A 26,149-nucleotide genomic window follows, 5' to 3' on the forward strand; every position below is an offset into this window, starting at 1 on the left:
AATATAAGATCATGTGAATTAAGACCTGATTGTTTACCTTAATATTCACCAAAGTTTTCATTTAAGGACCTATCTCCTTTGATGCATCTTTGATTTTATTAATTTTTTAAATGATTTATGCATTGGTTTATGCATATGATTTCCAGAACCATAATTTTTGTGTCACTCCCTTTGTGGTCTAGAACCTAGTTCATGACCCCATAAGTAGATGTCACAAAATTATGATTTATCATCAGTAAATGCTTGATTTGTATGCCTATATACCAAAGGTAATGTAAAAATTTCTCAGGGAAAAAGGGGCTGTGAGTGGAAAAAGATTAAGAAGCTGTGGTCTAGAGCAGCATCACTATGATCCAAGGACTATAGAAATCCTCCAAACTTTTTCAGGGGATTTATATGATCAAAGTTAATTTAATAGTAATTGATTAATTTAATATTTAAGATATTTTCATTTCTATAATTATATTAACTATATAAATATAAGTATAATCCATATAAACAAAAATTCTTTGGAGGATCATCAATTGTTTTTAAGAGTGTCAAGGGACCCTAGGATCAAAAAAAATGGAGAACTTCTACTCTAAGCCTCTAGGAAGATAATGCAGGCCTTGCAGGACCATAAAAATCACAATATTTAGAGCTAGAACCCTGCAAGCTATCTAGTTCAATTCTCTCATTTTACAGATGAGGAAACTGATTTCAAAGCACTTCATTGACTTACCCAAAGTCATACAAATAGTAACATAGAGAGGTCTTTAGCCCACCAATGCTCTTCATTGCCATGTTTCTTAAAAAGAAGCTCAGAGGTCATTCAATCCAAATCCCTAACCCAATCATGGATCCTGACCACTTCATTTTGAAACTCTTGTTTATTCCTGCTTGTCTTTGATGTGCCTGATGTTCACTTCAGTGGTTACAAGGTTTGCTTCTCTCAGAACTCAGTGCCATGGTCAGTGTGACCAAGACTTTCCTGTGGCCAGATGGTCTGAGGATGGTTGTTTTGTTTTTCCATTTGTACTTCTCTGTATTGTCTCAGTTGGGATCCAGACCTTTTCTTGGTGACTTTTTCAAAGGTGTGGGATTTTTTTTGTTGTTGCTTTTTAAGGGGTTTGACATGTTTTAGCCCTGTTTTTCTTCCAAGTTAAATCACACATTTTGACAATTTCCTGGAGGGGAAAAAAGTAGAAAAAAATTTGGCAGAAATTCATCTTTTAAGGAAACAAAAACCACTCCATCAGTTCTTTTCTACTACATACATGGGATTTATCTCACTGGATTTGTCCAAACATAGCAAAAACACTGACATTTAAAGAAGTAGATAAATGCAGAGAATCTGGCTCTATACTCATTTCTCTTCATTAATACTCATAAAATTGTTGGGAGGAAAGCATTTGGTAAAAATTATAGATTGCTATATAAATATGCCTTATTGTTGCTACTGTTATTATGTTTCGGTGATGCTTTTGAAAAAATGAATCATATGCTTAATTTATCTCCTTTTTCTCTCATTAGTATTATGAACTTCACTTAGGATAATGATCAACATTATCTTCCTCCATCATAACCAGTAACATCTTTCTAGGTACCCCACCCACCATTTTGACACCATCTTTTGTTCTCGATCTTTCACATTCAAATGTAGTCAACTTTCAGATTGCACCATTTCCTTAAGTGTCCATCCTATATCCTTAAAGTCATGATTCCTACTCATTTCTCAAAATTTGGCCTTCTTTCTACTAGGTCTAATTTTCTGCTGCTTAGTTAGGGCATAACTGGGCCTAGAACTGGCATCCTGATATCAAATCCAGCATAATACTATAATATATGTTTCTATATGCATAAATTGTAAGCATTGTAAGCAAATTGTCATGCCAAACTCTTCATTCCCCCAAGAACCACAGCATTCTGCCCTCCTTCTGTACTTCACTATCTCTTGAAGTCAGTCCAAGCTTACTGTCTATGGGATTTTCTTGGAAAAGATACTGCAGTGATTTGCCATTTCCTTCTTCAAAATTCATTGTTCACATATATAGAATAAATAGGAAGGCAAAAGAATAGAATTAGTAGCTAACTGGTTAATGATGAGTGGACTTTGAGATTTATTGACAGTATTGTAGAACAGAATCAAACTGTGACTCTGTGGACCAATCATTGTGAATAATTGTTGTCCTAGAGATCAGCCAAAATTTTGCTTACAATGTTGATTTCTCATTCTTCCAACATCTAATTAGTACTTTTAGTCAGTTTGATGAGTTAGAAGGAGACTCAGAAAGTAATGACTTGTAGCTCACATGAACAATATCAACTCTCTCAGGAAAAATTTCAGTATTGTGCCAGTATATGCAGTTATCTACTTCTTTTTGTTAGTCAAATTTATATTTATCTATCTTGACTTCCCGTTAGGCGTTAAATTCCTTTGAACCAGGAATCATGACCTTTCAAAACACTGTCAAGATTCTTCAGTACTTTGTAGCAAAAGTTATCAATATTTGAGTTGATCTGGTAACAATCTGATACTGTATACATTTGCACTGTGTATATGAACATACATTTGATACTGTATGTTTAAGAGGCTCTAGTTTTATGTAGATCTGGAAAAAATAATTCCTCTAATAAACTTGATGAATGTATTGAGTAAATAAACAAAGGGAACGTATATAGAAAGAGTGGGAAGGTTGGGCTTTCACTACCTACTAACACATGGCTGCATTTGTGGACGATTGTTAAAGTCCCACAGAAAAAGAAAAAGAATACAATAATAAATAATGAGCCTCTTCACAGATTTAGTATATCAACTTAGTGGCAGGTAGGTGACACAATGTTTAGAGTCCAAGAATTGGAGTCAGGAAAACATGAGCTTATTCTATCCCAGTAATTTTTGAGCTATATGACCTTGGGCAAATAACTTAACTTCTCTCAGCCTCAGTTTTCTCATCTGTAATATAGGAATCATAATAATACCTAACACGCAAGATTGTTGTGAAAATCAAATGATATAGTATTTGTAAAACAATTTGCAAATGTTAAAGAAATTTAGAAATGTCATCTATTACTATTAATATTAGCCTCAATCTAAAGTAGATTGACCTGAACAGAGCAAAGGAACAGCCTACTCTACCTTTCCCCTCACTCCTTCTACAGGTGACTGATTCAATATGGAGCTACTTTCTTTGAACTATTCCCTAAAAATAGATACTTAGGAGGTCAGCTTCAGTCAGGAAGGAAGAAAAAAAAACTTCTGAAACCAAGGACATCTGGCCACCTTATGGTATAGTAGCATGCACACAGTGGGCGCTCAATAAATATTTTTGATGGTGATGATCATAATGAATTAATTCTCCCTCATGAAATATGTTCCTAAACTATTAAAGAAATTGTTCTTTTGCTTATTGATAATTAATTTAAGAGCATAATTTAAATCTAAAGAAATTACTCCAAACATTTAGCCTGCTGTGTTCAAAATTTCAAGACCTTTAGCAGTTGAAATTCTCTTTCTTTTGAAACACATTATCAACATCCAAGAAAATCTTCAGATGTGGAGGGAAAAACATATTATCCACGGTAGAAGGGTTTGTGGGCGCCTCTGTTTTATGTTTTTATTCATTTTAATATCCTATTAAGGAGTTAAAGAAAAGTAAATGAGTCTTTGGCTAAAAGATTAAAAGAAATCAATATTATAGAAAAGATTCCTGTTTTGAGTGAAATTCTGGTTAGACTAGAAGCTCCTTATGTTCTTTCCAAATCCAAGATTTTATGAGTCTGTAAAATAATAGTAAATACTGCCATCTGATGATAAAATGAAATAATTTATGGATTATTCCGTTTATAGATTCAATCTTGTTACCTTCAAAAAATAACAAACCTTAGACATGAAACAAAAAATAAAAAATTCTTTGGCTTGGAAGAAATCTTCTAGGTCATAAATACTTCACTAAATATAACATGCTACTAAATGACACTTTCAATCATTATAATTAATATACACAGCTTTTGTGGGTTTGTTTTTTTTTTTTTTTTGCTCATGAGCATTAGATATAATTCTTCCAATTAGAAAAAGAGTATTACTAACTGAATAATGAGATGTACACTAATGCTTGTAATTAACAATGTTAATATGGGACAGTTGTCAAGGAAGAAAAATACTAGGTGTCCCAAATATATTAACTTAAAACTATACCAACAACTTCAGGATATCCTGTATGTAAAGCTGACAACCTTGCCTGGTGCAAACAAATATTGTAAGACCAGTTCTGAACATCGTAGGTACTCAATAATTACCTGAATAATGAAATTTAGAAATATAGGTGAATATTAGCTTTTACAAATATATGAACTTTGCTTTCAGTTAAAGAGTAGATTTAAAAGGCAGTCACCCCTAGATGTCACTCTTAAGAAGCAGTTTTGCACAAGTTAGCTACAGGTTACATGAATTTATAATCGGTGTTTCTGGAGACTTTCTTTTCCCAAGACCTTTGCTGGCTGGGAGAGTAATTTCTCACATACTGGCTGCCATTTCCATGTACACACACCCACATTTTTTTTTTGGGGGGGCAATCCTGCTTCATTTGAATTTAAAGCACAAATTCTTTTATTTATATTGAAAAGAATGAACTTTCAGCAAATAGGACTAATGGGGGAGTCACCTTTCAGAAGTAGATGTGTATTTTAAACTCAGGCAAAATTATAGGATTTGATTGTTTGCTATCTGACTTTTCCCAATCCCCTTTTAAATTTCCTTAACCCTGTTCCCTCTAGCTCTTACAGCTCTCCAGATAATAACCTACATCTATTCCATAACTCATTGCATATGAGAAAATATTTTCGTAGTGAATAAAGATCTATCTTCAAAGTCAGCTGGGTGTGTGCTATCTCTGTCACATCCTATACATGTAAACCTGTGCAAGTCCTTTCATTTTGCAGTTTTCTAGGCCAGAGAAGTCAAAAAACAGTTAGGAAATAGTTATCAAAATGAATTAAATTACAATAGAGCATATATAATGTTAGTGTGTGGTTTTCTTTTATTTATTTATTTATTTGTTTGTTTGTTTGTTTATTTATTTATTTATTTTGGTTTTCTTAGTTAATATTTGGCCCAAAGGGATTCTTGTGAATGGATTAGTGATCCCATTTTTTATTTGAGTTTGACACTGCTCTAGGTAGCTTCCTAAGACTATATGTTGCAGAGAAAGTACCAGTCTGCATTGGTAAACATTTTCACATTTGGGGGTTTCCTGTACAAATAAAATCACAGGTCTCTAGACCTTATTTCAACACCAATGATTCTTGGAGCTAAAGAGACTTGGGTGCAAGTCCTTGCTTCTGATAAAAATGAAATGTGTGACTGTGTTCTCTTAACTACTTAGTTAAGGCAATTCTCTAAGACTATAAATGATATTGATCTGCACTAGCAGAGGCATTTTCTTCAGTAGAAGCTCCCCACAAAAATGAAATCACGAGTCTGTTTTAAACAAAGCAGAACAGCCTCAACATATCTTTTTTCCTTTGACCTCACAACTTCCTATTAATGCACTTGACATTGTTATCCCCATTTTACAGAGGAAGAAACTATAGCTGAGAAAGATTAGGGTCAACTAGTTAATAAAGAGTCTGAAGTAGGGTCTGAGCCTAAGTCCCTGTTGCCTCTCTCTTGTTCAATCATCATCAGTTATGTCTGATTCTTCATGGTTCCATTTGGGGTTTTCTTGCTAAAGATAATGGTTGCCATTAGATTCTGGAGCTCCTTTTTACAAATGAGGAAACTGAGGCAAATAGAATTAAGCTACTTATCCAGGGTCACACAACTAGTAAATGTCAGAGGTCAAATTTAAATTTAGGTTTTCCTTACTTGAGGCACTGTGCTTCTCTGATCACTCCCTAACTCAAAAATTTTCTGGAATGCCATTTATACTTAGCATAAATGTCACCCCAGAATTTCCTTTCTAATTTTAAAAGAAAAAGGTTTTTGTTAAAGGTATTTCAGACATCTCTAAGGATTCAAGCAGCTGGTCCCAGAGTTCAAATCCGATCCTAAGTACAAATCCAAACTCTGCCATTTTCTTCTTCTGTGATATTGGGTAGATTATTTTACCTCTTTGGGTCTCAGTTTTCCCATTTGTAAAATGAAAGAGTAGACTAGCTAATCTCTAAATTTTCTTCCAGTTCCAAATTCTATGATCCTATGAGAGTGTACATATGCAGGGTAGAAGAGGGAGTATACTGTAAACAGAGAATACATCCTAAGTCTCAAAAAGCAAAGCTAATGAGTAGCCTCCTATTTTTCCTAGATGTAAGTCAAGATTCATAATTAATTTTAAAATTCTTTACTCTTCAATAATTGAATTGATTTTTGTTCCAGGGTATTTTAAAGGAACTTTTGAAGACTGATTAACTTAAGGACCATGACTTTAAAAGAAAATATCTTGATAATTGTATTTCAATATAACTGATTTCCTTTGTAATCCTATATACTTTATTTTATGTTTTTAAAAAAAACAATGTTCTGAGAAAAACCTTCCCCAGAAAGTTTTAAAGAGTCTGTGACACAAAATCTCCATTTTATTTTTTTTTATTAAAGCTTTTTATTTTTCAAAACATATGCATGGACAATTCTTCAACATTAGCCCTTGAAAAACCTTGTTCCAATTCCCCCCTCCTCCTTCCCCCATGCCCTCCCCTAGATAAAACTTTCATTTTAGAAGGACTCAGGATAGATCACTAAGCTTATTATTCAGTTATTACTAGAGAGAGATGTGAACCTACCTCTGCAAAAATGAAATTAGATTCATTCTTTAGCTTATCAATGAAGAGGAAGAGGTTCCCCAATGTTTGGGAGACTGGTTTACTATTACTCCCATTTGCTAAATCAAGATAACTTTTCTCCAAGAATTTTCTCACTTGCTTACTATTAGAAAATCCGAGCTGAATGTATACTAGCATAATTGTAGCCTTTCAGCTTCTAATGAGTTTCTAGTTAAATATTTGCAAAGAAAGTAAGTGTAGGTTTTCTACTAAAGATAGAACTAGTTGGAGAATCATTTTTAAAAAAATCTATCAAGGTCCAAGTTATAATTCAAAGGTTGTAAATAAAAGGTTCTGTTGAGATGCTTAATATTCTTTCTGATTAGCCATACTTTCCTTTCCAACAAAAAAAATAATCTAAAACCTCCATTGTCTTGTTAGAGGAATATTTAAAACACTGGCCAATAAATTAAACATTATCAATTTCTAATTGAGACATAAAGTCCTACTTCCCTATTTTAGCTTTTTTTCCCCTTTTTCTGACAAGTACAAGAAAAAGATAGATCTGAGTTCAACTCTGACATCAGACAATAATTGGCTATGTGACAATGCAAGTCATTTAACTTTCGTGAGCTTCATATTCCTCATCTTCAAAATAAGGAAAATAATAGTATCTACCTCTGGACTTATTCTGAATTTATATTTGTAAAACACTTTGCAAACCTTAAAGTGCTCCAAAAATAGAAGTAGTAGTAGTAGAACTATTGGTACTACTACAAATAATAATAATAATGGTAATTATTATTATCATTATTATTATTATTAGATTAGATTTATGGGTTTGCTTTTCATTTTCTAGTTCCTTTTCATTTTTAAATAATCTTTGGATTTTTTTCTCTCTCCTTCTACCTTTAGCCACACTTCTATAATTTTTCATCCTGTTCCTTGACTCTCTCTATGTCCCTCTTTCTATGTCTCTTTGTCTCTTTTTCCATCTGTGTGTGTGTGTGTGTGTGTACGTGCACGTGCACACTCATATGCCTCTGTCTCTTACTATACTGAGAAGGTTGCTTCGCTTTTTTGAGCACAGGGGCAACAGTATTTCACTTCCTCTTAACTCCTGTGTAAGCACCAGCAGGGGAAGTGGAAAGTTCTCTTTTGGATGAAAAATAGACCTAGTCATTATGACCCAGAGCAATCTGCTATTCATCAACTATTAGCAATTTAGTACATTGTGTCTAAAATCTTTATTGTTTTCAATGTAGTAGTCTCTTTATTTTGCTGATAAGTTAGGGGCCAGAGAAGTGATGATTTATGCTCACATTTATTTATATTTCCAAGGTTTGTGGTTGATTTTTTTAAAATGCCTTTTCAATATGTTATGAGACCCTAATAAAGGCAATTAAATAAAATAAAAGCTTGAGGACATAAATGTCAATAAGAGAATTATCTCTTAATTTGATAATTATTGATGAACTTTCATTTCAGATCAACGAGCATTTATTAAAGCTCTTACTCTGAGTGAGACACTGGGAATACAAACATTAAAGGGACATTTATGTCCCTCATTGAGGGACACACAGGGGAAAGGATATGGTATGTATTCAAATAAATATGATGCCATTTTATAAGTCAAAAAGAAATGTCCAGAAAAATGCTCCAGGAAAAAAATTAAGGAAAGAGAACTCACAGTTGATCAGCATTAACCTCACTATATAATGATTTTGAATGCACTCAGTAGCAAATTGATTTAACCACATTCTAGAAATTGGCTTCTGCTTCTAAGGCATGTCTTGTCTTCTCCACTTGAAAATAAAAAACTTCAAGAAGGAATTAAGGGAAAAGAAAGATTTTTTTTATATTAAAACATAATTTTCAAAGATAAGTTTGAGTCTAACACAGTGGTCCCTGGAAATTGATAAATGTATGTAAAGTACTTCTTGGTTTTTGTATTACACTCCTGGAAACAGAGCCCCACATTTCCTCAACCCACCTGGCTTTTAGAGTTGAACTAAAGGGGACTGAGAAGCAAGAGAGTGAAAAGTAAAGATTTCCACATTCGCCATAATCCACCATTGATCAGAGTGCAAAGAATGAACTGACCACATCAGTATAAAGAGGTATGAGAAGAACAAAGGACAAAGCAGCTACTGTCCTGTTTTCCCTTGGAAATACAGACAGCTTTACATATAATTATTGTCATTCTTCTTTTTAAAATCAAGAAAGGTTGGGACTAGAAGGTACTGTGGTACCTCTGTGGAGGTCATGGATTCCATCCCATATCTGAGCAAGATTATTCTCTCTAAAATATCCCCTAGTGATCACCTAGTCCTGAGATTGGAATTCTCCAGTGATGGGGAAATCATCTCCTATTATTGGTAGAAGGACCTTCTTTTTGGGCAAGTTATCAGCATTGATTAAAATTCCTCTATGTTAGTATAATAGAGATCTTCTTTAACGCATATGAGCCAACAGCAACAACCCACTCTAGTAATCAAACACAGAATCTGGGCTTGTCAGAGTATACAAGCTTTGAACCCTTGAAATTTCCAGATGAGGATTCTAGTCATTAGATCTGGCCAGCCTTTTATGTCAATCTAATGAGCTTATGGCAAATTATAACACTCTGAAAAAAGATTTTTCTCCCAGAGAAGAATTTCAGGGCCAGCGGAACAATTCAGAACTAGAAAATGACTATTGGATTATTTCTCCAAGGTAGATTTTGTAATAGGTGATCCCCTGAATAGATAGGACTGACTCTATTCATCAGAGATGTGAGAGATGAGATACTTGTTAGGTTATAAATTGGATTTAGTGGCCTCTAAGACATTTACCTGTGAGGAGGTTGTATATTTATTTAGTAGAGCACATTATAAGAGTTATAGTCAAAAAGGATTTTAGAGATATTGTAGTCTAACCTCCTCATTTTATAGATTAAGAAACTAAAGCCCAGAAAAATTAAATGAGTTGCTCAATACTTAACACAGTGCTTAGCATATATGTCTACATAAGTATATATCCATATGTTTCTCTGTATGTATATATGCATATATATAGGGTTTTGGTTGTTCAGTTGTTTTAGTCATTTCTGACTTCATAACCTCAGTTGGGGTTTTCTTGGCAAAGACAATGAAGTGGTTTGCCGTTTCCCTCTTCAACTTATTTTGCAGATAAGGAAACTAAGGAAATAAGGTTAAATGACTTGCTCAGGGTCACACAGCTAGTGTCTGAGATCAGATTTGAACTCAGGGAGATGAGTCTTCCTGACTCCAGATTTAGCACTCTATCCATTGAAACCTAGCTACCATGATGTTATGATTAGGGGAAGTGGTAACAGAAGTGAAGTTTGGATTCAAACATTCTGTGTCTAAATCCAGCACATTGCCTATTACCCTACATAGTCTTTCCTTTCCACATTCTTGTTCTGTCTTCATTTGGTGATAATGGGTGTGATCACATCAGATGCTATGGCAAGGGCAGTGTAGCTTAGTAGTTACAAGGCTAAACTTGGAGTCAAAAAGATATGGATAATCTATGTTATTCATAGATATGGATATATCTATGGCTAATATGGTAATATATTTTACATGACTTTACATGTAAAATTGATATCAGTTTGCTTGCCTTCTCAAAAAGGGAGCCAAAGCAAGAGGGAGAGAATTTGGAAGTTTTAAAATGTGATTGTCAAAATTTTTTTACATGTGATTGTAAAATACTTAATGGCATAAATATTTTTTAAAAAATAAAGAAAATGTGGATTCAGATCTTACATCTCATAATCATGGTCAAAAGTAACCTCCCTCAGCCTTATCTCTAAAATAGGGATAATAATACTTGTATTACCTATCTCAGAGGGTTTTTTTTTTGAGGATCAAATGAAATAATGTATGTGAACTACTTTGCAAAATTTAAGCATTATAGAAAATGCCAGTCAACTCATTAGGGAGCATTCACTGATTGGCATCACAATAATGCATTAATTTGTAGATAGACATTTTCTACTAACACTAGGAGCTTAAGCTCAATAGTTAGCCCCCACTTTCAGGATGTTTATTTGGCATATGCCTTTTCTCCAAAACCACAATGACTTAAAATAATTATTAATCAGAATATACAGTAATTCTGAATCAAGAGAAAGTCATATCCATCATCTTGTGAAAAATTATACAAGTTGCCAAATTAATGTGAATATTGCCTTTGGTAAGGTCTGTACTTAGCCAATGCAATTACTAAGAAGAAATGAAAGCCAGTTCAATGGGGTATATGCATGGACAAAAGAAAATGATTTCTTAATATAAATGGAGTCATTAAGAATGCAAGAGCCCTAATGCACTGAGGCAGTCTTCCAGGAGGCAAAGGATTTTGCACAGTCATGAACAGAAAAACTCCAAGGTACTTTGAGGGTTTTAGATCCATCAGCAAATGGAAAATGGAAGAACTGGAACTAAGGAGTCAAACAAATATTTCTACTCTTTTGAAAAGATGCAGGGACAAATGTGGTATTGGATTTTGACTCTAACTTATCAATCATTAGGGGGAAAGTCTGGAAGAAAGAAGATGAGAACCCTAAATTAATGGTTAAAAACCAAAAAATTTTGGGGAGTGGGCTATAGTTAAAGCTATATTGGGGAAGAAAGAAGGAGGTATTCCACGATTGGAAAGAAAAAGGTATAAGGTATATCTTTTCAGACTAGGCCAAAGTATTACTTTGGTTTATCTAATTTTACTTCTTTTTCAAAGCAGAGTTTTGTTGGGGACTGAGAGACAGTATTGGAGAAGTACCAATGATTAAATAAAATCAGTAATACATTTTAACTTTTTTTTTTTTTAAACAAGTCAGTTGAAATTGAGTAGATGTCCATCAGTGGGAGAATAGCTCAATAAATTATGGTATATGAATGTAATGGAATACTATTGTTCTATGAGAAATGATGAGCAAGCTTGTAGTGTGCTTTCTAGAGCCCACCAAAAAAATACTATGCTTTCTAGAGTCCTACGCTGGTGTGCCAAAATATGCCATGCAGACTAGCTCTCTGGAGGATCTCGGGACCAGCCTGAGTCCTTGGTCTTAGTGGAGGAATGAAGAAGGCAGGGGACCCATAAGGATGGTCAAAGATAGAGTTTGTTTATTTCAAATCCTCTCAGCCCTTAAATACCTTAGTACAATTCATCACTGCAGCACACTGAGCATGTGCCACCTATAGAACCATTACATCACCACATCATCATAGCATACTGCATATGTGCTAACTATAAGCACCCTGCTATTGATATGTAAATTCCTCTTACTGTAAGTATCTCTTGCTTCAAGTAGAATACAGAGGCTCATGCCTTCCCTGACTACTCAGGAAGGCCGAGAGCCCTTAGGGAAGAAGAAGAGCCAAACCAGACATTGTTAGCAGGTTCCCTCTGGGCTGAAGGGTCTTATACCTTACCCAGAGTTCCCCCACTATCTGTGGCCCTTTATACAGGCTGATTTCAGAAAACCTTGGAAAGACTTATATGAACTGATGCTAAGTGAATATGAGCAGAACTAAGAGATCATTATATATAATAAATCATTGTATACAGTAACAAGAAGATAATGTGATGAATAACTGTTATGGATTTGGCTCTTTTCAATGATGAGGTGATCCAAAACAATTCCAATAGACTTGTGATAGAAAGTGTCATTCACATCCAGAGAGAGAACTATGAAGACTTTGAATCAAAGCATAGTATTTTCACCATTTTGTTGTTGTTGATTTACTTGTTTTTTTCTTTCTTGTGATTTTTTTACCTTTTGGTCAGATTTCTTTTGTGCAGCATGATGAATATGGAAATATGTTTAGAAGAATTGCACATGTTTAACCTATATTAGATTGCTTGCTGTTTTGGGGAGAAGGGAGGGGGAGAAAAAATTGGAACACAAGGTTTTGTAAAGGTGAATGTTGAAAACTATCTTTTCATTTATTGGAAAAATACAATACTATAAAAAAAACAAGTCAGTCTTTCCATAAAAAGGAAAAAGAATATAATCTGGACACCGTAGGCAAATGTGTTTGACTTTACTTTCTTCCAAAAAGATGAGCATAAACATTTAAAAAAATAAAATAAAAAAGTGCCTCCCAAAGAGAGTCATCATGATTGCATTAATAGAAACCATACCAAGATAACCTTATTTTCCTTTTTATAAGGTTATTTTGTAGATTTTAACAAATGTAGGTAAGTAAGCAAAAATGTCTCTCATAAAAGTATGTGTGATAGACAATTGTATAATTTGATGAATTCAAGAGTATTGTGGATGGTTAAAAGTCAACCATAGGGGACACTCCAGAAATCTACACTTGGCTTTGTGCTATTTAACATTTGAGCAACTTGGATAAAGGCCTGTAGATGATAAAAACTGAGAGGGATAGCTAATACACTGAATGACAGTCAGAATCTAAAAAGATCTTGATGATTTAGGAACTGGGCCAAATAAAAGGTGAAAGGATTTAATGGGGACAAACATTGTCTTCTATGTGGGTTCAGTAAATCAGTTTCACAAGAAATTTGGAGTCAGGGGATCTGGGTTTGAATCCTTCCATTGCTTCACATCACTTTTATGATATTGAATAAGTAATTTCCTGTCTTTGTTTCTTCATCTGCAAAATTAGGACATTGAATTGAATTACCTATAAGATACCTTTCAACTATAGTCCACAATCCCAAATATATAATGAATGTGTCTAGACAGCAGTTTGCCTGAAAAAAAAAATCTTAAAATGAAATTTTAGTGAACTCAGTATGAGTCAATAAGACACAAGGGAGAAAAAAAAGACAAATGTATTCTTGGGCTACATTAAGAGCATAATATCTAACATAAGAAAGGAGTCAATAGTGCCCACTACTCTATCCTCTGAGACTATTTCTGAATTATTGTGTTTAGTTTTGACACAACAGTTAAAAAGGATGCTAAGAAGCTAGAATGTCCAAGGGAAGCAAGTAGAACTTTGAGTTCGTGGCATATGAAAGGCTTGGGTAAAGCCATTAGAATGTTAACCTCAAAGAAGAGCAGAATCAAGAGCGGAATATGATTGTTGATTTCTATTATGAAAAGTTGTCACGTAGAAGAGAGATTAGATTTGTTCTCTTTGATCTTAGAGTACAATGGGTAGAAATTACAAAAAGGCAAATTTAGATTTAGTAAGGGAAAAAATTACCTTCTTGGAGATATATTGGATTTTCCTCAGCAGAAAACTAGGTCTATTGTTTCACGTCTCTTCTTGGCTTTATATAAATTTTCATTATCAGTATCTATATGGGAGAAACATAATCTATAGGGCAAGAATATAAGATGAAAGATAATTAATGAGGTATTAATAGTTATTAAGCTTCCCTAGAGTTTAGGCAAACAAGGCATTTTACAATTTACAAAAAAAAAGTTTTGTTTTTTACATGTTTATAATCTGTGAATATAAACCCTTTAGGAGTCAGAATTTCTATTGCATATTTTATGCAAGTCAAATTAAGGTCTTGAAACTTGTTCTTTGAATATCTCATTTTAACAATAACAATGATCCTCCTTCTCTTTTTCCAGGACATTTGTGCCAAGGCTTACCTAGCTCTTCGAAAACACACTAACCTGCTGATCATCCTGTTTTCCATGATGTTGATGACTGGAATGCCACAGTTAACTAGCAAGGAAGATATTGAGTATATCCGGGATGCCTTGACAGTGGGGAAAAATGAAGAAGAGGCCAAAAAGTATTTCCTTGATCAGATAGAAGTTTGTAGAGACAAAGGTTGGACTGTACAGTTCAATTGGTTCTTACATCTTGTTCTTGGTATCAAACAAGGAGAAAAACACTCTGCCTAGTGTTTAGAACAAGATTTGAAGGCAAGAAAAACCATTAGAAGAGTTTGAAATAAAATGTCAGTTATTGAACTTGAACTCAAAATGGAATTGGACTTTCTGGCAGTGGGCTCTTCAGAAATACGACTGTTTTTTGCTGACTTTTTTTAAAATAGAAAAACTGTTATCATTGCAGATTATTTGAACAGCTACTGTATAATACTGAGCAGATTTCTAGGTTTTCCCAACAGTGCTTGGGAAGAGAATTGTAAATTTAAGCAGATTAATACCATTATTGTTATGTTAAAAGGTATGATTGAGTTATTAGGTGTTTCTGAAAATACTTTTAGAAAGAAATTATAACATCTATTTTCATCTGTGTATCAAAGATTGCCCTTGATGACCCCCACCCCCACACACAAACACAGACTTTATTTCTATCCTTTTATCCTTCAAGCTTCTTTACAGGGAAAAAAAAATGTAGTTACTTTAACCTCATTCCTTAAAAGGTCCTTTCAAAACATCCTCTCATATCTTTAGATACCAATGATATGCCAAGAGCAAAGAAGGAGATTAGTTTTTTTTTTCACAATGCTATTTGCAATTATGTATTTTAAAATGAACAAATGAGCATAGAAAGGCACATGGAGAACTTAAAATGGAAAATCCACACCTTTTTGCCCTTATTCTTTTCTGCTGGTCTGGTTCCAAGACTTTGAATGTGCCTAATACAAATGATTGCATCTGTTAGTGCTCTCCATGTAAGAAAAAATAATTCAGTGTAATTAAAGGTCCTTTCTGGAGCATGGAAACAGGAAATCATTGTTACAGGCACTCATCTCATCTAAAGATTTTCCTCCCTCTTTGCCTCCTTTCTTGCTTTCCATTCTCCCTACCATTTACAAACACAAACACATGCCCACACAGGATTGTGAAATCTTCAAGGGCACTTTTGTCCCACAATTGAGAAAAATTACTTGGAAAGAAAGTCTCCTTTTAGAACTTCTAACATTTTTCATCTTTATACAAAACAAATTTCATATTTTTGAAATATATTTTGAAGGATAATTCAGAAGATACAAATTAGTAAACAAATGATTTCTGTTGAATTTAGCCTAAAAGGAGTTTTTTAAGGAAGATAATTGTTCTGGGGCAGTTAGATGGCACAGTAGATAAGGCACTGGCCCTGAAGTCAGATCAAAAGATATTTAACACTTCATACCTGTGTGACCCTGGACAAGTCCCCAATTGCCTGGGGGCAGGAAGGGGGGATAATTGTTCCTCTAAGAAAATTTCCCTTTTGAGAAGAATGCCAGTTTCTCCAATTATTTTAAAGCTCATAAACTTCAAAACTGTTAGACATTTTCCAGGTAGCCTATAATAAATGATGGAAATATATTAAACTATTTGATATAACATATATTTTGCTATTTATGAGGTTCTTGTGAAATAAAAAGTTCTCTGAAATGAAATCATTAGACATTTATTTGTGAGCTCTTAGAAACAATCTATACATAGAATTGTACATTGAACTAATCTACAAAGGAAGGGGAAATTGCTATACTAAAGCAACTTCACTGTCCTTTGGGAACTGGAAAAAGATTTCACTCTGCTGAAGGCTCTAAGTTATGTGAGGAGAAAACAAATTCTCTCTCCCTAGAAGGATAACTCAGAGGCTGTGGAGATTCTCAAGATAATTTGTTTGCCACAAGTCCTTTTAGGAAGAAAAGAAAGATCCTGGCTTTAGACAAGTATGTTTTCATTATTCTTGTAAGAAACAATTACTTTCAAATGAAAAAATAACCAGATCAGACATTGTATAATTATTTTTCTTTCTAATGGAGTTATTGATAGTCTTCTTACCTTATGATTAAAGATAACAAAAGAAAGAAAATGTTTTATATCTTACTAAGTAATTGCTTTCTTTTTCAGAATTTATAGTAGATAAGATAGTTTAGCTGATTTTTTTCATTCCTGTTTCATGATGTGGAATTGATCTTCTGAAGGACTTAATTGTCCCCTATTCTGAGGGCAAAATAAAATTTCAACTCTGGGGTTATGTTCATAAGTACAAGTAAATCATCTACTGGGTTCCAATTTGATCCTTCTGCCCCCATTGAAACCTATGAAATTGGTCTTCTTTATTCCTGAAATTGTGGGAGAATCAAGTTCTCTGAGTTACAGGAGAGGTCTGGAGACTCTAGAATAGCATAGTGGCATGAAAAGAGCTAGAGTTGGAAGGTCTGAGTTCTGGACCAAGATTTCTTGTTATCTACTCTCCTGTGGAAGTCACTGAACATTTCTAAGCATTTATATCCTTATCTAAAAACTGAGAGGTATTAGGTTAAATAATCTTTAAGGTTTCTTATGGCTCTGAGATTTGGGCGTAGCCCATTAGGGTCATGTTAAAACAAAGAAGAGCATTCAGATTAAACAGATTTCTTTTTAAATATATAATATGTATTTTAATATATTTCTTAATATATATCTTAATATTTCCTTTTATAAATAAGTTTATCTTAATTATTATTAATATATACATATATACACCCACAGTAAAATGTAACTTTCGTTATAGCTATTTTTATATCCCCAGTGCCTAACAGTCTGGCATAGATTAGGCAGTTAATAAATGCTTGCTGATTGGTTGAAAAATTACTTCAACCACTGTTTAATACATGTAGTTTATTTTTACATGAGCATAGCAGAAAAAAATAAGAACAAAACATTTTTCTGCTCTGTTTACTATCCTTCATCCATATGGTTATATAAAAACACCAGAAAATACGGGTCACATGCTTGTGCACTATTAGAATAGCCCCAAGGGTATGAAATGGATCCAATGTTTCAAACTAGTGCTATTTAGCTTCATTAGATCTGGTTCTTTTAAGTCATTTGAGGATTTGCCTTAACTTAGACAAAACCCATATTTTTAGGAATTTTTTTAAAAGAAATTTCCTTTTTTTAAAATGAAAGAGTTGCTTTCCAAATAAGTAGTTGTAGTATTAAAAAATTAATCCAGGTTAAGGAAAAGTTCCTCCCTGAAAAAGGAATGAAATTCATTTAGAAAGGAAGCTTGTGGAGAATATGCTTCTTCACTTGGTATTCCAGGCTCTATTGTCAATGTTCATGAGATGAATTGTTTCTCTTACATTGTATTTAAAAATATTTTCTTGTATATGTGCTTCATTTGGGGGACAAGGGATGGTCTATTATTTTGTTTCCTGTTAACAAGAGAAAACAGGTGATTGATACAATAAATTCAGTGCCAGCCTGCGAACTTAACTGCAAAAACCTCATTTTGGAGGCTGTTTTAAAAAATACAATTTAAAACTTTCAGTACAACAGAGTCACATATTCTTTTCTTGATATAAGCCAGAATTTTAATGGTGAGCTAGATTCTTCATTTCAAATAAAAGGGTGCTAAATAAAGCTCTTTATCTTTTCTTAGATATAGGAAGGAAGGAAGGAAAGAAACATTTATAAATGGTCCTCTCTTTAAATCTAGCCTCACACACACTAATAGCTGTGTGACCCTGGACAAGTCCCTTAACTCTATTTGCCTAGGTCTCCTCATCTGTAAAATGAGCTGAACAAGAAAATGACAAATCATCTTAGTATTTTTGCCAAGAAAACCTTAATGAGAAGGCATGACTGAAAAACAACAATAGCCTTTTCTTAGTCCTCATCCTTATTGACTTTTCTGCAGCCTTTAGCAATACTCTCTTTGCCTGGATACTCTTTTCCTCACTTGATTTTCATGGCATTTCTCTCTTCCGACTCTCTTTCTATCTGTCTGACCTGTCCTTCTCTATTTCCTTTGCTATATTTTCACCCAAGTCATACTCACTGACCTTGGCTGTCTGCAAAGGCTATCTTTTCCGATTCCTCTTTTCTCTATGTTTTGCTTGGTGATCTCATCAGTTCCCCTGGATTCAATTACCAACTTTTTGAAGAGGAATTCCATCTCCATCTCCATTCCCTGATCTCTCTCCTAAGTCCCAGTCTCATTATACCAATTTCTTTTTGAACATTTAAATTAAATGTCCCAAAGATATCTCAACATCAATATGTCCAAAAGAGAATTCATCATCTTTCTCCAAAAATCCTTCCTCTCTTTCCTATTACTTTTTCCTATTGCTCCTCAACTTTCCTATTACTGTCAAGAATTCTACCATACTCCCAGTCATCTAGTCTAGCAACTTATATGTGATCCTTCAAGTCTCACTGGCACTCACCCTACCCATCCTTTCTGTTGGCAACTATTCCCACTTTATCTTGTAGAGAACTTGTTTGTACATAGTTGTCAGCATGTTTTCTCCCCCCATTGGATTGTGGGTTCCTGGAGAATAATTGTACCTTTTTCTGTATACTCTGCATCCTACTATGTGCATAATTAATTACTTTAAAAGTCTTAAAAACATGACTGTTGCTGCACTATCTGTCTCAGAGTCTTAGTTCTACTTGAAGGTGTTAACAACTTCATTTTCAACTACTGTCCAATGTCTAATCTCTGTCCAAGCACCAGTTCATTCACATGATTAAGTTCTACTATGTGATGTTTTAGTAATACTTTTTTTTTACTTTCCCTGAGTGGAAGTCTTAGAACCTTTTGCAATGTACTGGTGAGGGCCTTAGGGTTTCTCTAACTAATCATCAGTAAGCATTTTTAAGGATATTCTATGTGCTAGATACATTTCTAGGTGCTGAATATACAGAGATAAAACCTAAACACAGTCTATCCTCAGTGTATCTCATATTGCAATCATTTGTTTTATAGGCAAGTATACTTGAGTGGTTTGCCATTTCTTTCTCCAGCTCATTTTACAGATGAGAAAATTGAGGTAAATAGGGTTAAGTGACTTGGTCAAAGTCACACAACTAGTAAGTGCCAGAGGCCAGAATTGAACTCAGGAAAATGAGTTTTCCTGACTTCAGACTTGGCATTCTCTTCACTGCACCACCTAGCTGACCCAGAATCTTAGAGATGTAATAGTAATAACATAATAGAATTAGTATTTATATGCTTTTAGATGTATAAAAATGCATTACAAGTGTGATCTCATTTCATCCTCATGACAATCCATGGAAATACATGTAATTATTACCTCCATTTGACCCCAAAGTAGTGTCATTTTGGTCCTCTTCAAGAACAAAGGACAACCAATCAATTTCCATTTTATAGATAAAGAAAATTAAGGCAGATAGAGTTTATGTGACTTGCCCAAATTCACAAGATAGTAAGGATTTGAATTCAAGTCTTCCTGACTTCAAGTTCAATGCTCTTTCAGGTGCGTCAGTTAACTATCTTGGTAGTAGAAATAATATTAGCTAAGGTTGTAATAATAAATAATAAATGGGATAACATACTTATTATTTCTTTTGTCCTATCTGCTGCTTGAGTTGTGTGGAACATGCTTTTCACTAAGCCTAGAAAAGAAGATCTCACTTTAAAGAATACAAAAGGATACTTTTATTCAAATATAAAAAGCAGTTATTTTGTCTGTGTAATTGTGTACAAAACATTGTTGTTGTTTGTCCTTTGTTTTCAAAGGGGACCAATGTCTCAGTATGTCTCAACTTAGAAGTACATTGATTTAAATGAGGTGGAGCTTTGCAAAATCCTTACCTTCACTCTCTCCTCCAGGGTCATCTGAGTCCAGTGGCAAGACATCCGTCAGAACAACTAAAAATGACTCCTGCAGAACATTACACATAAAAAAAAATATTAGAATAGTGCCTTATTCCTGGATGATTTATCTAAACTCCATCAATAAAGATGAGAAAGGGTTGAATAACAATAATAAACAAATAATTATAATATGCTTTCAGGATGGCAAGTGGAAAAGAATGTCAGTTGCCCAGATTATAACAAGGATTTGGAGAGACAATTTATAGAGCTTGTCCATCCATTTGACTTTGGGGCATATGGGCCAAATAAACAATGAGTTGAGTCCAAAGATGAAGAAAAGGAAAAGGTAGGTTGGATCACTTTCAGGAAATTGCCAGTAACTCTCTTTTAATGCTAACAATCTATCAGCATTGATCCATGGAAAACCAGACACAAAAAAGCAAAGATCTCTAGCAAATGGGTTAACCCCATATATATCTATAGATATTGGATAGGAGGATATAGGTAAGTGTCTTGTAGGATGGATGGTCATGGATGGGTTGCAAGTTGCATTATTACAGGAAACTTACACATCAATGAGATCACAAATTTTGGGAGAGTTTTAAGATCTATAAGGTGTTTTACATGTATTACCAGCACTGGAACCATTATTACGGTAACATTAAAAAGTTTACTAAAAGTATGGAAAAGTTAAAAGTTAAACAACAATAACCAGTTTTAATAATAAATACAGACAAATAGATCTATGTTTCATTGATGTGAGGACCTTAGTAGGCTACACTTTCTCATCTTGCACAGTTCTTGCACCTGTCGAAAGACAACTCTTTCAATAGGCTAGAGTGGGCTCCCTCTTTTTATCTTAATAACAACTTCAAGCTCACCACTTGTTATCACATACTTACTCCATAAGTAACCTGTCTCCTTTTCTGTTCATATACTGTCTACTTCATAAAACAGATAATTTCCTTATCACTGGAAGTCTTAAGAAGAGAGCCCAGATGATCTCTTAGCTGAAGCCCTCTCTCCCAAATTACCTTGTATTTAACTACTTTATATCTATTTGTATTTATTGCTTTTGTACTTATTCCATGTGTCTTTGTATTTGTTGTCTATGCCAAGCTTCTTATGAATAGAGATTATTCATTCTTTGTAGTTGTATCCCCAGAGCCTAGGCAGTATCTTAAACATAGCCTGTGCTTAATTGTTGATTGATTAGTTGATGTTGCATGCATTATCATAGTGAAGCATTAAGACTTTTTGAATCAAACTTTGTTATTGATTCAACAATATTAGTACTAGACCTAAACCCACAAAGAAATCAAAGAAAGACAATAAGTTCCATTTGTAAAAAAAATTAAATTAGTCCATTTTGTAATAGAAAAAAATAGAAAAATTCCTCTTCTATTGAGGAATAGCTGAACAAATTATGATTTATAAATGTAACAGAATATTATCCCACTATTAGAAATGTCTAAATGAATAGTGTTAGAGAAAACTGGGAAGATATATATGCAAGTGAAATGAGAAGAATCAGGAGAACAATTAGTTTACATGATAATGACATTGTAAAGACAAACAATTTTGGAATACTTATACTCTCTAAATGACAAATCATAATTGTAGGAAATGATGACAAAAACATATTACCCACTGATGACAAAAACATATTACCCACCTCCATGCAGGAAGCTTAGGGAATCAAAATGCGAAATGCAACATACATTTTTGGAAAAGGGCAGTGTGGGAGTTTCTTATGCCTTACTATGCACATTTATTATAAGAACTTTGATTTATTTCTTTGTTTTGTTCAGTAGGACAAAGGGAAGGGAAAGAAACTAAATGCATTTTGTTCATTGAGTGTCATACATTAAAGACATTTGTCATCTACAGAAAGTATACAGAGGAGAGCAAAGAGAATGGTGAATGTCTTTTAATCTATGTCATGAAAATTTGTTAAAAGAATTGGAATTATTTGAACTGGAGAAGACAAGACTCAGGGGGTTATGATAGCTTTCTTTTTTTGTAGAACTGTCATATTCTATTTTTTGTAGGTATTTGTATTTGTAGAACTGTCATAGGGAGTTAGGTTTGCCCTGTTTGGATCAAGAGAGCATGTCCAAAAATAATGAATGAATATTGTGAAGAGATAAATTTGTCGGGAAAAATATCCCAGCTACTAGAGGTATCTCAGAGTGGAATGTGCTGCCTCAAGAGCTGGTGAGTACCCCCTCCTTACCCATTTTCAAGTAAAAGTTTGATGATTTGTCTGACATGTTATGGTTGAGATAATTTCCATGTACAATTTGAATTAGCTGCTGAATTTGCTTTCAACTCAAATTCTGTGATTCTGTTTCTGATTCTATGATATAAGGTTCTACTGTTGTTGATGTCTTAAGATGGTGATTAAAGTCTCTGACTTTTAGAAAAGTTGCTCAAATAGCCTTAGGAATGCCAAGTTGATAGGATGCTCATAATAGAGCTCTGTTTTCAGTCAATGGAAGCTACCCTACACTAATTCTTCTGCTGGCTTATGATGTATGGCATCCTAGGACTATTTCCTACAAAGATACATCACTGTAATGAAAATAGTGGTCCAAAGTATCATAGCCCAACAATTATAAACCATTGCTACTTGGGCTCAGGAAGTTGGTGTGATTACCTGCTCCTGCTTACATCTGGATTTATGCACATTCATCCTGGGGAAGCCTAGCCAGCTAAAAGAACTCAGGTTCTTATTCTGGATCTTAGTGGGTCTTTGTATTTCTATCCTGGAGCCCTGGGCAAATTACTTTAGATTTTAGTGCATGCATAGCATCTCCCTAGAATGGGAAGTAGAAAGATAATGTTTTTAGGTATAAGAGAGCTATTTTATTTCCTCTACACAACAAAAATGCTTAACATGCTAGACCCACAAGATCACATTGACAGAAAATATCAAATAAGGAGCAATGATGTATAACTATTATTATATTCTCTTTCTAGAGAGATTGACACATATTCATCATAACATGAAACTAAGTGGGGAACTTTGTTTTTTTTTTTAATAGCCTTTTATTTACAGGATATATACATGGGTAACTTTACAGCATTAACAATTGCCAAACCTCTTGTTCCAATTTTTCACCTCTTACCCCCCCACCCCCTCCTCCTAGATGGCAGGATGACCAGTAGATGTTAAATATATTAAAATATAAATTAGATACACAATAAGTATACATGACCAAAACGTTATTTTGCTGTACAAAAAGAATCAGACTCTGAAATATTGTACAATTAGCTTGTGAAGGAAATCAAAAATGCAGGTGTGCATAAATATAGGGATTGGGAATTCAATGTAATGGTTTTTAGTCATCTCCCAGAGTTCTTTTTCTGGGCATAGCTAGTTCAGTTCATTACTGCTCCATTAGAAATGATTTGGTTGATCTCATTGCTGACGATGGCCTGGTCCATCAGAACTGGTCATCATATAGTATTGTTGTTGAAGTATATAATGATCTCCTGGTCCTAGTGGGGAACTTTGAATAAGCCTTTCCCATTTCAACTTGTCTAAGTAATTCCCTGAGCCTGGGTAAGGGATGAGCTCTTCCTACCATCTGTCATCACCTTCTCCTTTGGGAAGTCCTGAAGGAGGGGCAGCTAGGTGGCACAGTGGATACAATAAAGACTCTGGAGTTGGGAGGATCTGAATTCAAATTTGAAATCAGAAACAGCCCCACATGTCCATAGAAGTTTTTTGAGGCAGTCCCATAAGTGGTCCAAGAGATATAATCCGGATACATCAGAAATGCTAATGACTTCTAAACCCCCTGAAATGTGAGGTATATCTGCAATTACCTATTTCCTTAGGAAATAGTGTTTGTTGGCAGGAGATGTTCAGGTGTAACTAATTTAGGAGAGATTGGAAAGTGGAACTAGGAGCAAAGTTTTGGTGAAGGCATTTGAATCTGGTAGTGACCCTACTTCCTGATTATGACCCACTTTCCCACTTGTAGCATTGTTCAATGCCTCGCCGATTTTTTACCATATTACCAATTGTCAATTGTAATTTTTACTTAATAAATCTGAAGCTCCAGTTCTTTCCATGAAAGGGAAAAACATGGGTTAGGTTTTTTTCCCCACTCTCTAGACTCAGACTCCCATTCTGTATTTTGTAGTGGAGAAAATAGGATGACAAAGCTTGCCATTGCTTGCCAACTTCTAACCCAAGATCAAGCTGATGCTGCTGAACTCGTTTATATTGCTATTAAATTAGTCATGTGTGATTCTTTAAGATCCCATAGACCATAGTATGTCAAGTCTTCTATCTTCCATTATCTTCCAAAGTCTTTCGAAGCTCATATTATTTGCTTCTATGACACTGTCTAGCTCATCCTCTGCTGTATCCTTCTCCTTTTGCCTTCAATATTTCCCAGCATCTGCACCTTTTCCAATAAGCCTTTTTCTTATTATATGGCTAAAGTATTTATATAGTACAAGATTAAATAATACACTGAACTCAAATGATGTCTGGCACATTGGGAGCATTTTTAAATATTTGCTACTTGGTTGTTTGAAATTATGGCTGAATAAACTCCAGTTTCACTATTATCTGATCCCTGATTCAGCACTTGATGCAAAAGAGCCCAGGCATCCAGCAACAGAGGAATATCTCAGACAGGTCTAGCGAACTGTCAAATGTACATGTTTATACTGTGAACTATAAGGATTGCACTTATCTCAGAGTCTCACTAAGAGCCTGAGAATTCAATAAGCAAAAAAAATCCAAGATTTCCATGATGAAAATGCCTTGTTAGAATCACTCCCTTCCACTAATCTAGAGACTCATGCAGACTGTTATTTTAGCTACAAACGCAGGCTCCACTTTTGTGGTTCTGATCCCTGTTTGGTCCTTCCCCACTAAGGGCAGCCATCCCCAAAACATGCCACAATACTCATATTCATCTATCTCCCCACCAGATTTTCATCTCTAGTTCTCCAACATATATTGTATAATATTGTAAATAAGTACATGACTTATTTGCTTGTTTTTTTATCCCTATGGTTTAGCATGCTTTTAAATTCATTCATTCATTGTCTCTAAGGGGACACTTCCAAGAGACTTAGCACTGTGAGTCTAAGGCTTGGAAAGTGTTTCAAATTTTTTGGATTTGAAGCTGACCAGTGAGAGAAGGTGCTTCTCTGTCAAGCAGGTGAGTTTAAGGATAGCAAAAACATGGTTGAGTCCAGTGACCCAGTAAACATAATCATAATGGGAATATGGCACAAATCTCATCCTGAATATAACCTGATCTTTTATATTGTCATGGTATTGCCTGGATGTTTCTTGGGAGTCAACAGCAGTTAGATGGTGTAGTAGAACAAATGCTGGTCCTGGTTTCAGAAACTTGCCATCTGTGTGATCCTAAGCCAGTCACTATTTGCCTCAGTTTCCCCATATGTAAAATAAGCTGAACAAGAAAATGGCAAATCATTCCAGTATCTTTGCCAAGAAAACTCCAACTGGGTTCACAAATAATCAATTAGAAGTAAAAATCAACAAGAAGAACAATCCTGTTCTGCTCTTAATATTACTATCAAAATGCCAGGCACTTGGATGCAGAGGTAGGGTTGGGGAATTGTGACCATATCTTGGGCATCCTCTCCAAAGCCAGACATCACACTTTTATTTCAGCATTATCAATTCTGAACCTTATTCAGTACCCTATAGTAAGAAATCTTGCTTCTAAACAGACTGGGTGATTGCACAAATTAGTTGGATCACCTCCATTCTCATAAACCAGACTCGGGAAAGAACCATTCTTGAAAAAAACTGTGGATAAAAGATTCATCTATCTTTTCACTTTTTTTAAACTTGTTTTATTTGTGAAGAAAACAATCAAGAAACAAAGATTCTCTTGTGATTATTGATTCTCAAAATCATCATGGGGAGGTGATCATGGATCTTGAGCTGGAAGTAAACTTAG

The 26,149-nt window shown here is 34.4% G+C and overlaps 1 protein-coding gene across 2 annotated transcripts in view; it reads left to right on the forward strand.

Annotated features, from left to right (window-relative positions):
• PIK3CG (phosphatidylinositol-4,5-bisphosphate 3-kinase catalytic subunit gamma) overlaps positions 1 to 16,026 on the forward strand; it is a 44,189-nt gene extending 28,163 nt beyond the window's left edge. For both annotated transcript variants that reach the window (XM_031938754.1, XM_003771494.4), the window contains one exon: positions 14,300 to 16,026. In XM_031938754.1, coding sequence (XP_031794614.1) covers positions 14,300 to 14,578 — 279 coding nt within the window. In that variant the 3' untranslated portion in view covers positions 14,579 to 16,026. The remainder of the gene's footprint in view (positions 1 to 14,299) is intronic.
• The last annotated feature ends 10,123 nt before the right edge of the window (positions 16,027 to 26,149 follow it).

Source organism: Sarcophilus harrisii, chromosome 5, assembly GCF_902635505.1.
Source record: "Sarcophilus harrisii chromosome 5, mSarHar1.11, whole genome shotgun sequence".
NCBI lineage: Eukaryota > Metazoa > Chordata > Mammalia > Dasyuromorphia > Dasyuridae > Sarcophilus > Sarcophilus harrisii.